The sequence below is a fragment of the Leguminivora glycinivorella genome, chromosome 2 (assembly GCF_023078275.1).
Source record: "Leguminivora glycinivorella isolate SPB_JAAS2020 chromosome 2, LegGlyc_1.1, whole genome shotgun sequence".
Taxonomy (NCBI): Eukaryota; Metazoa; Arthropoda; class Insecta; order Lepidoptera; family Tortricidae; genus Leguminivora; species Leguminivora glycinivorella.
Window position 1 is genome coordinate 3,565,362 of NC_062972.1, and position 15,130 is coordinate 3,580,491.

The 15,130-nt window shown below is 40.3% G+C and overlaps 1 protein-coding gene across 1 annotated transcript; it reads right to left on the bottom strand.

The window, feature by feature from the left end:
* Window positions 1-1,064: 1,064 nt before the first annotated feature.
* Window positions 1,065-8,812, bottom strand: LOC125234906. Its single transcript, XM_048141328.1, has 4 exons — window positions 8,765-8,812; window positions 6,140-6,246; window positions 6,000-6,062; window positions 1,065-1,758 (listed from the first exon to the last, which is right to left on the bottom strand). Exons 1-4 carry the CDS (start codon window positions 8,810-8,812, stop codon window positions 1,668-1,670), a joined length of 309 nt encoding a protein of 102 aa, XP_047997285.1. The 3' UTR covers window positions 1,065-1,667.
* Window positions 8,813-15,130: the final 6,318 nt, after the last annotated feature.

Sequence of the window (15,130 nt, forward strand, 5' to 3'; positions counted from 1 at the left end):
GTTTACCATCAAATACTATGACGTAGTGCATACACGACTCTGTGTTAAGGATGTTTTTGTGTATTTTAATAAATCGTTAGAAACACTATATATGGCATTTGTGATTTTACTGGTTTCATTTATAAGGTAATTTTTTCGTTTTTCCTTGCGGATTTCGGTTTATTATATTTTTCTAGTGGCTTAGGAGGTTGAATAAAATAATTATCTATAAAAGAAATACCTTCATGTGGAAATTAGATTTAACGAAATTTTATTTTCTTAAACATATCCGTCAGTTAACGTAACAAAGTTGTTGGGGCGTTGGCGACTAATAGGTATGGCAGGAACTGCAGGCAGGTACTTTTCAATGACTTCTTCTTATTTTGATTTTACGAAATGATTTTATTTTACTTAATTAAATGAATTTTAACAATTATTTGAGATGTATGGCGATTCTATATAAATTTGGAAAAATCGCGAGAGCGGCTTGTGTGCCGTGTCGTAGAGGATGGTAAAGTGGGAGAGGCTGTCGCCGCGCCCCCGCGCGGCCGTGTGTGGAACTCGTCCTCTTCTTGGGAGGTCCGCTAGATGGCGCTGTGCTCGCGAACATGCCCCCGGCCTTGAAAGCACCCGCTTTCAATGTGGTAGTGATGATGCGGATGAGGTAGGCGCAGTGTCGCCCTCTGGCGGCATCAAGAGAGGGCAAAGTTTGGTGAAAGCCCTTCGTATGGTCCCGTTCGCTGTTTTTACGTCAGCGACGCGAGACACTCCGTCGTTGCCTGTGAACAAAGCTACCACCCGGCCCAAACGCCATTTGAGGGGTGGTAGATTATCTTCTTTCACCAGAACTAAAGCGTTTAGAACAATGTCCTGGCCTTGCGTCTGCCATTTAGTTCTGGTCTGCAGCTCAGAAATATATTGTTTCGACCATCGCTGCCAAAAGTGTTGTCGCATTTTCTCCAGCATCTCGTAGCGTGGGAGCCGGCCCGTTTCTGCCGTCAGGTCCTTGCAGGGGGGTGCTGTCAGCGGTCGGCCAATAAGGAAATGAGCTGGAGTTAATGCAGAGAGGTCGTTAGGATCTGTGGAAAGAGGATGCATGGGTCGGGAATTTAGCAGGGCCTCCGCCTGTGCTAAAACCGTGCTAAATTCCTCGAACGTTAAATTCGCGTTACCTATAACGCGTTTCAAGTGGTATTTGCAAGACTGTACAGCTCTTTCACACAATCCAGACATATGTGGAGCATATGGGGGGTTAAAATGTAAATTAATGTTTTCATTAGAGGCACACTCAATGATATTATCAGCGTGACCTTGAAGGAACGATGAAAGTTCTTTCATTGCCCCTACAAAGTTACGGCCATTGTCCGAATATATGACGTTAGGCTTACCGCGGCGCGAAATAAAGCGTTTAAGTGCGAGTAGGTATCCTTCAGTACTAAGATTTGTGACTAAGTCTAGATAAACCGCGCGCGTCGTGAAGCAAACCATCAGACAGATGTATGCTTTCTGAGGTTTAGCACCCCTGCCCCTACGGTTAAGTACATATACTGGCCCCGCGTAGTCTACTCCGCAACTCATAAAGGCGAACCCTGGGTCTAAACGTAGCGAAGGTAAGTTACCCATAATAGGCGCGAACGTCTGTGCCTTCATGCGAATGCAGGTCACACAGGTGCGTACCACTCGCTTGGCTAAATTAGTGCCTCCGAGCGGCCACCAGCAGTCTTTGACAGTAGACAACAGGAGACTAGGCGGAGCATGCAGTAAGCGTATATGTTCACTCTGAAACAAAAGTTGTGTGAAACGATGTTTCGAACAAATCAAAATCGGATGTTTTTTGTCGTATGTAAAATGAGATGCGTTACTAATACGACCACCGACCCTTATCAATTTATCGGCGCCTAGAAAAATATTTAATTTATTTATTCCACGCGCGTGTTTAATAGGTATATTGTTTATCATCTTATCGTACTCAACAGGAAAAGATTTTATTTGCGAAAGGCGCGCCAGATGTTGTATCGATGCATTCAATTCGTCAACAGTCAGCGGGCCAGTTTTACGATTTAATTTATTTTTAATGCGTGTGTTATTTATAAATCTTAAAACATAGGCACCCGCGCGCCGTAAGCGGTTAAAAGATGAAAACTTGTCGAATTGGAATGTATCGGTATCAATTTGGCTTGCCATACTAATTGTGTGTGTTTTTAATTCAGGTAAATCGGCCGGTATTATTTCAGAAGTGCGCGACAAAGTGCTAGGTAACCAGTTCGATTCTGGTTCACGCAAAAAGGGCGGTCCATTAAACCAGAACGAGCTATTGATAAGCGCGTCCAGTTCAAGGCCGCGGCTAACTAAATCAGCTGCGTTATTTTTGCTACTTACATGTAACCACTGTGCACTCCCGGTTAACTCGTTTATCTCCGACACCCTGTTTTGAACGAATGTTTTGAGTGTGTGGGGGGACATACGAATCCACCCAAGCACGATTGTACTATCACACCAAAAGTAAACAGAATCAAACTTCACTTTAAGCGATTTAACTACCTTTGAGTATAATCTAGCGGCTAACAACGCGCCTAGTAATTCAAGTTTAGCTATACTAACAGATTTTAAGGGCGCGACCTTACTCTTCGCACACAACAGATGTACTGTTATTACCTCGTTATTATCTCCCGAAAGCGTACGCACATATGCACAAGTCCCGTAGGCCGCTTGACTTGCATCGCAAAAAAAGTGCAGCTGTGTGCTATGCGCAGACGCATTCATTACATAACGAGGAATACGGACGCTATGTATGTGTTGTGTATGTGTGAGTATGTATCTACGCCAAGCTGATGCGACGTCATTAGGTACTTCCGAGTCCCAATCTAAACGGCAAAGCCACAATTTTTGAAGTAGTATTTTGGCAATAATTATGGCTGGCGAAAGTAGCCCGAGAGGGTCATACATTTGTGATATAACAGATAATATTTTCCGTTTTGTTATCGGTTCATTAGCATTATCCTGTTGTATCTTTGCCGTGTAATGAAACTCGTCAGTGTTGTTAGTCCATCCCAAACCGAGTGTTTTACTTTGACAGTTATCGCCCAAACATAATTCGCGTGACGTTATTTTAGACGAGGAAAATTGCGAAACGTCAAAATTAAACACCCATTTTCGCAGTGGGAAACAGCCTGACTGGAGTACGTCGGTGACCTTTTCACAGATATCAATTAAAGCGTGTTTATCATTATTTCCCGTAATTAGGTCATCCACGTAACAGTCTTCTAATATAGTGCGAGAGACCTCTTCGTCAGCACATTCTTTTGCCAGCTGATTGAGACAGCGGATGGCTAAAAATGCCCCCGACGCTGTACCGAAAGTTACCGTATTAAGCTGGTAAATATTTAGCGGCTCGGAAGGGTTCTCTCGCCACAAAATTAGTTGAAGGTTCCGTTGGTCAGGTTGAATAAGGACTTGCCTGTACATTTTTTCTACATCTGCGCAGGCTACGTATTTATGTTCACGAAATCGCAGCAATATAGAAAAAATGTCGTTTTGTATGGTTGCGCCGACTAGCAGTAAATCGTTCAAGGATTTACCTGAACTAGTAGGCATTGAGCAGTTGTAAACAACTCTCAATCTTGTAGTGAGACTGTCCTTAAAAACAGCGTGGTGTATCAGAAAGCAGTAAGGCTTAGTGTATGTGTGTATAAGTGACATGTGCCCTAGCTCAATGTACTCGCGCATGTTATCACAGTACATCTTTTTGTATTCTGGGAGTCGCTCGAATTTGCGTTCTAATGATAAAAACCTACTCCTAGCGATATCGTAGGTATCGCCGAGCGCGTCAGCTGATTCCTTTAAGGGTAAACGTACCAGAAAACGACCATCCTTATCGCGTTGCGTGGTTGAAACGAACAGCTGTTCGCAGGCGCGTTCGTCGTCTGTCAGTCCGTCTCCTATCTTAGGCACCTCCTCGAGCTCCCAAAACTGTTTTAATTGCGTGTCTAAAGTTTGCGTGAAATGACAAGTAGTCTTATTAATTTTATTGCGTGTATTATTTAGTGGACCCGCGACGATCCAACCAAGTTTAGTATCTTGTAAATAAGGCCCTTCTGCGAGAGGGATGCGATCCTTATTTAACAAGCCCCAGAAATAATCACCGCCTAACAATATATCAATATCTGACGATTTGAAATAATTAGGGTCCGAGAGATGAATATTGTCTGGAATGCGAATGGAATGCGTGCTAATTGCTGCTGACGGCAGCGGTTCCGTTAAAGTAGGGAGTACCATACAATTAATGCGTGTATGGTAGTCACCTGTGATAGACTGCAGGTTAAGTTCGCACGATTGCGTGGTTTGCGTGACTAATTTACCTAACCCGGAAATATTATAAGTGGACTGTACCAAAGGCGTATTTATTTTATCTATAAAAGATTGCGCGACATAACTGTGCTCTGAGCCATTATCGAGAAATACCCTAGCCCTATGTAACTTGTTGTTGCTATCAACAACATCTGCCAATGCAGTACATAACAGCGTCGGTCTCAATGGCGGTGAGTGTGTGTGCGAATTAAGTGTGAGAGTGTGATGTGTCGAGGTGGCGGGGACAGCGCTCACCGATGGCTTGTTGTTTACATCGCCAGCCGGTGTTGATGCGCGGTCACTGTCACTACTCAGGCTATGAATCAAGCTATTATGTTTTTTCTGGCAGATCCTACACGGGCCATAAAAGCAGTTGTCAACTGTGTGACCAACGCGAAGACAATTGTGACATAGTTTCTTATCTTCAATTAATTTAATTCTGTCAGGAACAGTTAAATCAAGAAAGCTATTGCACGAATAAAGCGGATGATTAGCGTTGCACATTTGACAAATGCGAGGCAAAGTGCGTTTGGAACTGGATTTGTTTGTGTGTGAAATAGTTGAGCTAGAAGCATAGCTATGTGTTGCGTGTGATTGTGATTGTGACTGATTTGATGACTTTTTATTTTCATGCGTGTTTGTGTGCGTGTTTTTAGAATGATTGGCAGCAATAGACTCCAACATATCTGCACGGTTTTGTAAAAAGGTTATCAAATCAGTTAGTTTAATGTGAGTGGTAGAATCATGCCTATTAAAGTTGACTGAGCCCTTGTGTTCCTCCCACTCGCGTTCCGTAGCCGCGTCTAGCTTTGTGACAATTAAATAAATAACTAGCGTGTCCCAGGAGTCCGTAGGCTCACCTAGGGTCTTCAGGGCACGAAGGGAACGTAGCACAGAGTCAATCAGCTTTCTAATCTGTGTAGCAGATTCTTTATTTAATGATTGCGTGTTAAATAGTGACTTTACGTAATTGTGTGTGAGTAACCTATGGTTATTGAAACGATTTTCGAGAAGCTCCCACGCGATCGTATAGTTCTCTGCGGAGAACTCTAAGGACTTGATAACTTGCAACGCGGTACCGGTTAATGCTGCGCGTAGGTAATGGAACTTTTGTATGGCGCCTAGGTCCTTAGAATCGTGTATTAGAGAAGTATACGTGTCCCTAAAACCTAACCAATGCTCGTACGAACCGTCGAAGGTAGGGAGCGCTATCGTAGGTAATTTAACCTTATAACCCACGGTATCTGTGCTGGCAGGGGCAGCGGCGTTGCCGTTAGCAACAGCGGGGCTGTTGCCGACGTCAGCTAATTCGGTCGCTGCGGCCACTGTCTGATAATATTGCGTCTCGAACTCTTCGCGGTATTCTAGATGCTTAGGAAGGTCAGCACTCGACTCTGCTAAGTCCTCTAATCTAGTTTGAACGACATCGAAATCTTGATAATAACTCGCGGCGTTATTTATGCGTAATTGTAACTCGACTTTTTGAATATTCGTTAAAGTAGCCTTATTAAGCGTAGAGACATATTTAGCGAACAACGTGAGTTTACCCTTGAGTGTGCCACGTCTTTGCGTTAAGACTCGCGCATCGTTCAAATCTACAGTTAAAGAAATTGGAGTAACTGATGTTTTAGGAGTAGCCATGGTGTGTGTGTGAAAGAATGTAAAGCACTTACAGTTTAATCCCGAAACTCGCTACTGGCACGTAATGGCGGCCGTGCGCGCCACGCGGTGTCGAACTGGAAGGTTACAAAATGGACACGGTTTTAGCACAATGCCGAATGAAGGGAAGAAGATGAGGAATGGATGACCTGACCGTTTCTTGCTGTGCTGATCCTGGCGCTGGTTGATGGCTTCCGGCTCGTAGGTCCAAATGTTGGGGCGTTGGCGACTAATAGGTATGGCAGGAACTGCAGGCAGGTACTTTTCAATGACTTCTTCTTATTTTGATTTTACGAAATGATTTTATTTTACTTAATTAAATGAATTTTAACAATTATTTGAGATGTATGGCGATTCTATATAAATTTGGAAAAATCGCGAGAGCGGCTTGTGTGCCGTGTCGTAGAGGATGGTAAAGTGGGAGAGGCTGTCGCCGCGCCCCCGCGCGGCCGTGTGTGGAACTCGTCCTCTTCTTGGGAGGTCCGCTAGATGGCGCTGTGCTCGCGAACAAAAGTGAAAAAGATTTTGTCGGAAAGTGGGCCGTAAAAAATCTAATTTTAGAAAAAAGAAGTCAGTTTTAACCAGAGAATCTAATCGCGAGGAAATCTGACAAATGGTTATGTTTTTGCATGAAGTCTGACTATCGATGCTGGTTGCAGAAATACAACGTTTCGTATTAAAATAAAATATACAGGTATAGATTAATATCAAATGTAACAAGTTCAACAATCTGAATTGTGTTGATTTAAATTTGCAGTTTCTTCTTATTTAATGACAGAAACTCTTTAACACATCATTACATATACAGGTAATGATGTTAAAATATAATGACAACGCTAAAGAGAACGAAATTTCTTACAACGGGGTACAATAAAGGCTGCTGTAACAAAATATAGCAGATTCAGGATAAAAGAACGCCTTTGTGTGTTATGAGAACCGTTTTATGAAATGGGATAGAGTGAAATGATGTTCGGTGTCCCAACATACACGTGATTACGATGAACATTTTCTTTGTTTATTTTCAACCCAACAAAAACCTAACCAAAGGTGCTGCTAGCAGCGGGGTAGGGTGTAAGCTGCTGGTGGTTAGAACTGCAGAGAAAGGAACTGTCAGACTCCGCGCCGCGTCACCGCCTTCTGAATGCGCTATTTGAAACTACTGTATTTTTTTTTAACAAATAAGTACATTATATTCTTCACATTTATGTTTCTCGCCAAACTGTCTTGCAGTTTGTTGGCGAGACACACATTTAACAGGTTAGGTAGGTTATAAAGTAAGCATCTGAACCAAGAGCAAACTCAAACCCGATGTTAGGTCAAACTGAACAACTTTTACTATGGGACCAACATAGGGAAATAATTGAAACTTCCAAAGAAAATTTCAGCTCCACAGGACAAAAATGTAAGTAACAGCCAATTGATGATTTCATATAGTCCCATAACAAAAGTTCCTCAGTATATAAGAGTCAAACATGAATGGGTTTGTGTTTACTTTTTGTTCAGTTCTTATATGGCAGAGGGGTTTTATACGGTACAATTCATTTTTGTTTTAAGGTTTTCACCATGTTAGATTTCCGCTCAATCAAAATCTCAAAGCCATTCGCGATGTTTGCGGAACGCTTACTGAATCCTATTAGCTGATAAAATTTTAACGAGGTTATACTTGACTTGTTAGCCAGTTGCTTCGTTTCGCATTAAACTAATTAATGACCATTATTTTTGGTGTAAATCTGTTATTTTCGAAGCAATAAAGACTATTTATGATTACTTGAGAGTTTGTTCATTGTCAGGTCAATATTTAAGCCGCCCACAGTGTAAGAAATGTTATCAGACTTAAGATGGAGGCGTATACTTGTTGTAAGAATAAGTTGTTAATTTAATATTATTTATAACTATACTAAGTGCGCAAAAATATCCTGTCGACAAACAAGACTATGTACAGTATTTGAAAACTCGCGCGATTCTTAGAACATCTTTCCACTTCCCACCTTCCATGGGGTCGAACCGTCGGAAGTTAGTTTCAAAGCTTAAAATAGAATAACGATTAAGTTTTGTTGTAATGATAAAATTCCATCATCAACATCAGTACGTCAGCCCTTTATCGCCCCCTCAGCTGAGCATAGGCCTCTCTTCTAGTACGCCATTTCTCCCAGCCCTGAGCTAGTCTCATCCAGTTGTGACCCGCAATTTTGCTGATGTCGTTGACCCAACGAGCCAAAGGATGTCAGGGACTTCTTAGATTTTGTAAGCGGCCACCATTCCGTTAATATTTTGGTGATAAAATTTTCTAAGAATAATTTTTACACTTTTATGTTTGCGTTAACATTGGAATGACTTAGCCGCCTTGATGATTTCTAATTCAAGCTTTGTTATTCCTACATTTTGTTCGTTTTCACTCGATCTTACATATTATGTAAATATAGGCATTTTAGATTTCTGTATTTTAAATCGTTTATTGGAACTTTATATTCGTATCAATTTAAATTTATTACTCGAGTAATATTTATGTACCTACTTTATTACTTACTACGGTACAATTTATTTATTGTGTTTTGTTTTCCTTTCTAGGAAAACAAAACACAATAAATTTGTCAACTTTCCTTTGAAATCCTTTTCCTTTTCCTTTTTGGGGCCAAGTCGAACAAAAAATCAGAATGGCAAATTGCAACAGAAAATATCGTTATGGCACACTTAGGCATATGCCACATATTTACTTCAACAAAATACACCGATTCCTAAATTTAGATATACATTTGTACTAACATTAGGTAATACATACCAAGCGATTGGCGAGATGTTTTGACTCATCGTCCCTCCATCGACTCATGGTGACCCATCATCAGGGTGGCTAGCCGAATGGCACAATCGCTCACGAAACGCTCACGAAACGAAGCGCTGGTAGATATCTATCTCTATCGCGCTTGCGTATGGCGCGACAGAGCCAGCGGCGTATCGCTTTCGTTTGGCGTCGGAGAAATGCCATTCGGCCGGGGTAGCCGTAGCCGAATGGCATTTCTACGACGCGAAACGAAAACGAAACGCCGCGAAAGATAGAGCAAGAACGATAGAGATCGTGAGCGTTTCGTGACCGTTTGTGCCATTCGGCTACGCACGCTGATCAGGCTTCGGGTGGCTAGACTTCGTGTAATCATTCAAAAATACGGTCATAGGAAAACATACTCACTAGAGTTAGTAAGTACTCTTAAAAAATCTTTGTAATTTTGATGTTACGAAATCCGCATTTGAGAACAAGGCAGGTTTATTATTGCGTAGTATAAAACACATTGTTGTGAAGTTAAAACCGTTTATATTATTCACCCTGATCATTACAAAAAGGTTTTAAAAGCAAAGTATTTTCTACTAAATTCAGGCATTTTATTCTTAGCGGCATCAAATCCGTTTTTGAGTTTAAACCTTCGGTTTTAACATTATAATTTCAGGATTAATACTTGGCAAATGTCAACCCCAATTGTGGAATTGTCATTGTGGAAGTTGAGCGTTGTCATTTACTGCATTTCAACGCTTTGTTTTAACTAATCACTTGGAAAAGATTACGTGTTAAGCTCCTTTGTTTCTTTGGTTATCTTGCTGTTATTGGGATAAAATATATTAAATAAGTCAATTACGTGACGTCAAGGAATGCTACATTCAGGAATTACTTAATAGTATATTACGACAGTCCTCTCGAGTTGTTGCGTAAAAAAGCGATAGTTCCCAGCCCATTTTAAGGAACGTGGCGATATGTTTAAATCGAGTGCGTAAAAAAGGAAGTTCACGATGTTCGACACGAGTTACGAATTTCCTTTTCGCACGTGTATCGTACGACGTTTTTCAGTACAGATGAGCCTCCGAAGTTTCGACCTGGCATATAATGAACCACTTCTCGAACTAGTGCGTAAAAAAACGACCATCTGTACTGAAAATATATTTAAAAATATTTTAAGCGGGTTACTCACGTATTAAGTCGATATAACGCTCGACATGTTTCGCTCCATTTCCGAGGTCGTTACTCTTGAAAAAGTTGACTTAATACGTGAGTAACCCGCTTAAAATATTTTTAAATATGTCTAAGTCTCACGGGAGTTTTATAGTTAAAACTATGAATAGTTGAACATTTCATAAATTCTATTCTACATGGTTTATAACCTACTAGCTTTTGTCCGCGGTTTCTCTCGCGTTAAATTCGAAAATTGCGGAATGCGCCATACAAACTTCCACCCATCCATTTTAGGGAAGTGGAGATTAAACAGAGACAAAAAGTAGCTTATGTCACTCACTATCCTTCAACTACCTTCACCTCAAAAATCACGTCAATTCGACGCTCTGTTTTGTCGTGAAAGACGGACAAACAAACAGACACACACTTTCTCATTTATAATATTAGTATAGTATAAATAGTATTTCACATCGCCCGCCAGATAGCCTGGAGAAAATAATTATGACGGGCAAAGTTGAAGGCACGAGACCTCAGGCACCTCCCCCTACTAGATGGTGTGCTCAAATTACTGCACCCATGCGATTAAAACTGCACGAGGCCATGCGCTTGACGAGGAACAGACGCCTATGGAGAGACCTAGTCTTCAACAGAATGACATGACGTCACGATCCTCAGCATTGAGGGAACGACTAAAGAAGAAGAAGAAGATAGTATGGAAGTATGGATAGTATATATATGGGAGTATGGATAGTTGTATGACGTCATAGTTAGCATAGAACAAACAGGATTTATAACAGTAACGCCCATGAAACATGTTTTCCATCTTCCCTATTTTAGGAAGCAGAGTATTTTACCAATGATTCAATAAAAATAGAGCCTAACAGCGTCTGATTTGCTGTGGTGTATTGTTTTCGTCACATCAGCTTTTCAAATACTTTACCTTTGAAATATTTTTCAGCTAATAAACACTTCATCACGATTTGCCGCCTGCTCTGGCCAGTCGCTGCAAAATGCGTCGAGGTCATCCCGCCATCTTTTCTTTGGCCTACCTCTGCCCCGGCTAATCTGTGGTGTCCAGTCGGTAGCCAATTTGGCCCACCGATCTGGATGCATTCGGCAGACATGTCCTGGCGGAAGAAAGGGGAGGCCTTTGCCCAGCAGTGGGACACAATTATAGGCTAGGGGAAAAAAAAAAAAACACTATGTTTACCGGTGTGGTAATCCTGTTCTTTAAAAAAAATCTTTAGGCTTGAAATTCAATTAAACAAAGACTTTAAAGCTCGGTACAAAACTGTTTTCCTTCTGTATCAGCTTATTATTATATAATAGATTAAAGAAAAAAGGTTCTTAAACGTGGTCTTATTTCATATACTAATTAAACAGTAACCGTATTTTTAAATAATGGGACAGGTACTCCATAAGCTGCTTTTTCTCGTGGGTGTACTGGAAATTGCTAATTTTAGACATAGACTAGCGAAGTGAATGGACGTTTGATTCAAAACTAGTTTTAGACAGGCGTAAAGGCACATCTGTGTCGAAATTTAGATTAAAGATCAATCAGGAAAAATACAGAATTGTCTTAACGGATCAAATATTATAGCACATTTACTCTTTTTTTGGTCGATGTATGACCACTAAAAGTTTTTTCTACTTCCGTGTTGTTATTCGTCATTTACAGTGTCGTGCATAGATCGTTAAAACCCTACATAAAAGATGCCCGCCCCCGCCCGGCGCCCCGCTCACCCACGCATACGATATAGCTCTTAAAGCATTGTTAGGAGGCCTTTAGTTTAAGGGATATAGCGTGGGTGCGCGGAGCGCCGGGGGCTGGCGGCGGCGGCGGCGCGGGGGAGTGCGAGCGACAGGGTGAGTGTCGTGTAGGAAACAGTGCGAATTTCACGAAAGTTATTCTAGAAAACTATTCAAAAGTAAGTGCATGGTCATAGAAAAAGTATTATTTGCAACGGTGTTTAACTGAGTCAAGAAATACTCGTGGCATCTTAATAAAACCCACGCCACTCGTCTTTTTTGACCTCCTTTAAACGCCTGTTGCATAAAATACTATATCGTATACGCAACAACCTTTTAAAGCCTTGTCATGTGACAAGGCTTTAAAAGGTTGTTGCGTTTTGAAGGCATTTGAATGGGCAAATACCCCTGCTGACTTTACAAAGTATGTACGAAAGGACTCAAAAATGAATTGGTTTCTAGCGTACCTAACCTACGTTGTGTACTGTTGATACTACCCTCTATTGATTATGTAAGACTAGACATTTCTTACTACGACTAGACAGTCTTAATTTTTCGCTCTCTTTGATGGTCCCTAAGTAACAACTCGTTGGTTTTAAGTATGCAGTATTTTCATTGCCTACCCCCGTTTTCCGAATGAATGGCACAGAAATGATTTCTGACGCATTTAAATTGTTCTAATTCATTCCGGGTCGGCCTGGAGAATTCGGTAAAAGTACGCTAAAAATACCGTGCGAAGCAATATAATTTACATACCCTCTTTAGTATACTTGATTCAGATGCTATTTTAGGTACTTAAGCAATATTTGAATATTTAAGGAGTGTATAGGTTTCTAATGGGTTACGGTGACCGCTTTCTATCAGTTGGATCGTACGCTTGTTTGCCACCGAAATAGAATTAAAAAAAGAACTTAATATAAAATCTCCTTTGCAGCTGGAGGGACTCGGAGTGGATTTAGTGAGTAGTTTATTTTAAATTTTATTTGTAATTATTAATTTATTTAGTTATTTGTATATATAGTATAAGTCTTAATTGTAATTATTTTATTTCTAAATTTAATGATTATAAAATTAAGTACATATAAAATCATGTATGTATAATATACCTAAAGAGTGGCACTGACGTTCAGAACAGTTTCTTCTGAACGCTTTTCATCGATTGTTGAAATGTCATACTTCGCAGCCTATTATAAGGAACATAACATAATCAAGAAATATTTCTTCATCTATAGACAGTCAACTTTTTGTCACTGAAATACGGCGCGAAATTCAAATTTTCTATGGGAATTAAACCTTCACCCCTACGTTTTCAATCTATACGTCGATGATTCCGCCAACTTCAAGGTTTAGGAAGTTAAAGTACAAACTAAGACACGCGTTTTATGAAGACAATCGGCCGGTGAGTCCTGTATTTTTTAAATTTGCCGCCTTTTTTGTTGACCGTCGATACACATTCTTTTAACAATATAATAAAACTAAAATATAGAGCCTATTTTAAACATTAGCTAGCTTTTAAGTTTAGTCTTAGTTTCTAATATAATTATGTAAATATGATCATGTAAATAAAGATATTTATCTCCTTTTGTACCTACTCAAAACATTCGTGTACTCTCAGTAAATATCTTCGTCCATCTGTCCATTACAGGTCGCAGTAATGGAGCGAGCATCGAGCTGCCTGTTCCGGTATTTGCTACGGAATGAGGAAATAAGCTAGATAACGATCCGCGCGACGTCACTGTTGCTTGACTATTTCCATACATGACACAGGACACATACTAGTATTCGTTTGATGTATGACTGGTACTATCGAGTATTCGCTAGATAAATGCCTGGTAATGTCCTAATCATGATGGCTTTTCTGGGTAAAACCTTAAGAGGAATGTTCCAATGGACGCAACTGTTTTTGACATGATAGCATTTAGTGTAGTTGCCTCCTTTGTAACATACGAGCACATAATGTGGTGTCTCACAGCTATATGTTTCATCATTTGAATATTTAATTTAGCCTGGCAGCTTAAACATGTCATGCTCGCTTAAAAGTCTTTACTCACGGTGGCGTCGTTGATCGGGTAGCCACTTTCCTGAATGAAGGTCGAGGGAGGCGATGACTGAGATACGCGTCATACTCGTGAACGGGTGCTGTCTGAGAAGACCGGTCTGTTTAAGCTTACAAGGTTATTATACCTAATAAGTAACAGTCATTCTGATTTATATTCTATTAGGACACTTTGTTCGGTTCTCGTTTGTTTCTTTTCTTTTAGTTAATATTTTGATTACCTATACGATTTTGACTCTTGGAGACCCTATAGTTAGATTAAGTATACATGTTATTTTTAGTTGTGACATTTAGAGTCATTTGCATGAAGTCTAAAGTAATTTTAGACTTCTTTTTTTGTGTTTGTACTTTTCTATATTATTATGTGTAGTTTTTAGTTGATTTATCGACATTTATATACCTAATACATCTCTAATCATTGTAGTAGCGTAATACTTTAGTTAGAACTTAGAATTAGTATTATCAATTATAATTTCAGTTCAACTTGTATATTGACGTGTAAAAGTGCCCCTGTGGCCTATTTGCTGAATAAATGATGTGTAATTTGTAATTTGTAACATGCCCATAAGGTCTTAAAGTACTTGTGCTTGTGATAATCAGCCGAATCAGCGCCATTACATCATGCACGTTACCAATAGCCTCAACCCTGATCTACTATTCACGCTATTTGACGCGTGATTGACGCTTGATTGTCGGTAGATGTCACTTAACTATGCCTATACAAATAACCCGCATTTACTGATGTATAGAGTTACAATAACTCTTCCCTTAATTATTCCTCTATGGCACAACGTCGCGTGTTCAGTAATGCGGCCAGCCTTTTGGGCACCTTATCTAACGACTATCAAGGTCACGATAATATCTGTGCTCACGATAATATCTATGCTCACGATAATATCTGTTTCGTAGCTATCCATCTCTATCGCTCTTGCGAATTGGCGAGACAGAGCCAGACTGCATTTCTGTCGGTGTCTGGCGTCGATGATTGCCATTCGGCTACGCCGGCTGAGCCAATTATTTAATTTGTAAGTTTTACTGTGTTTGTTCTTTACATATCTCGGGACCATGGGGTTCCAGACCTTTGTAAGGCAAACGTGGGGCCGAAGCCAATAGCGCAGAGGCCCTTTAGAACAGTTTAATCTAAATGTAATGTGACACTAACCGGCGATTATCCCTGTCCGCACAGTAATGCACCCAAGGACAAGCCCCGGTTAGTGTAGAACTATTGTAAGAAAAAGGTACACAAAGAAACCGAGCTATTAGGTTGAGTTGCTAGTGGATTGATAACCGGTGCTATCGGAAAAACTATGTCACCTGCCTTGCTCATATGTTACAAAACATGACAAAATATGTGTTTTATTATTATGTTATTTTATACTCGTATGTTTTAAGTTAATAAGGAA

Coding starts and splice junctions, on each gene's coding strand:
- LOC125234906 (XM_048141328.1), bottom strand. CDS start 8,812: ATGAGTCGATGGAGGGACGATGAGTCAAAACATCTCGCCAATCGCTTG. Junction 6,247..8,764: donor AACATCTCGCCAATCGCTTG/GTATGTATTACC, acceptor GTCATTGAAAAG/TACCTGCCTGCAGTTCCTGC. Junction 6,063..6,139: donor GATCAGCACAGCAAGAAACG/GTCAGGTCATCC, acceptor GTAACCTTCCAG/TTCGACACCGCGTGGCGCGC.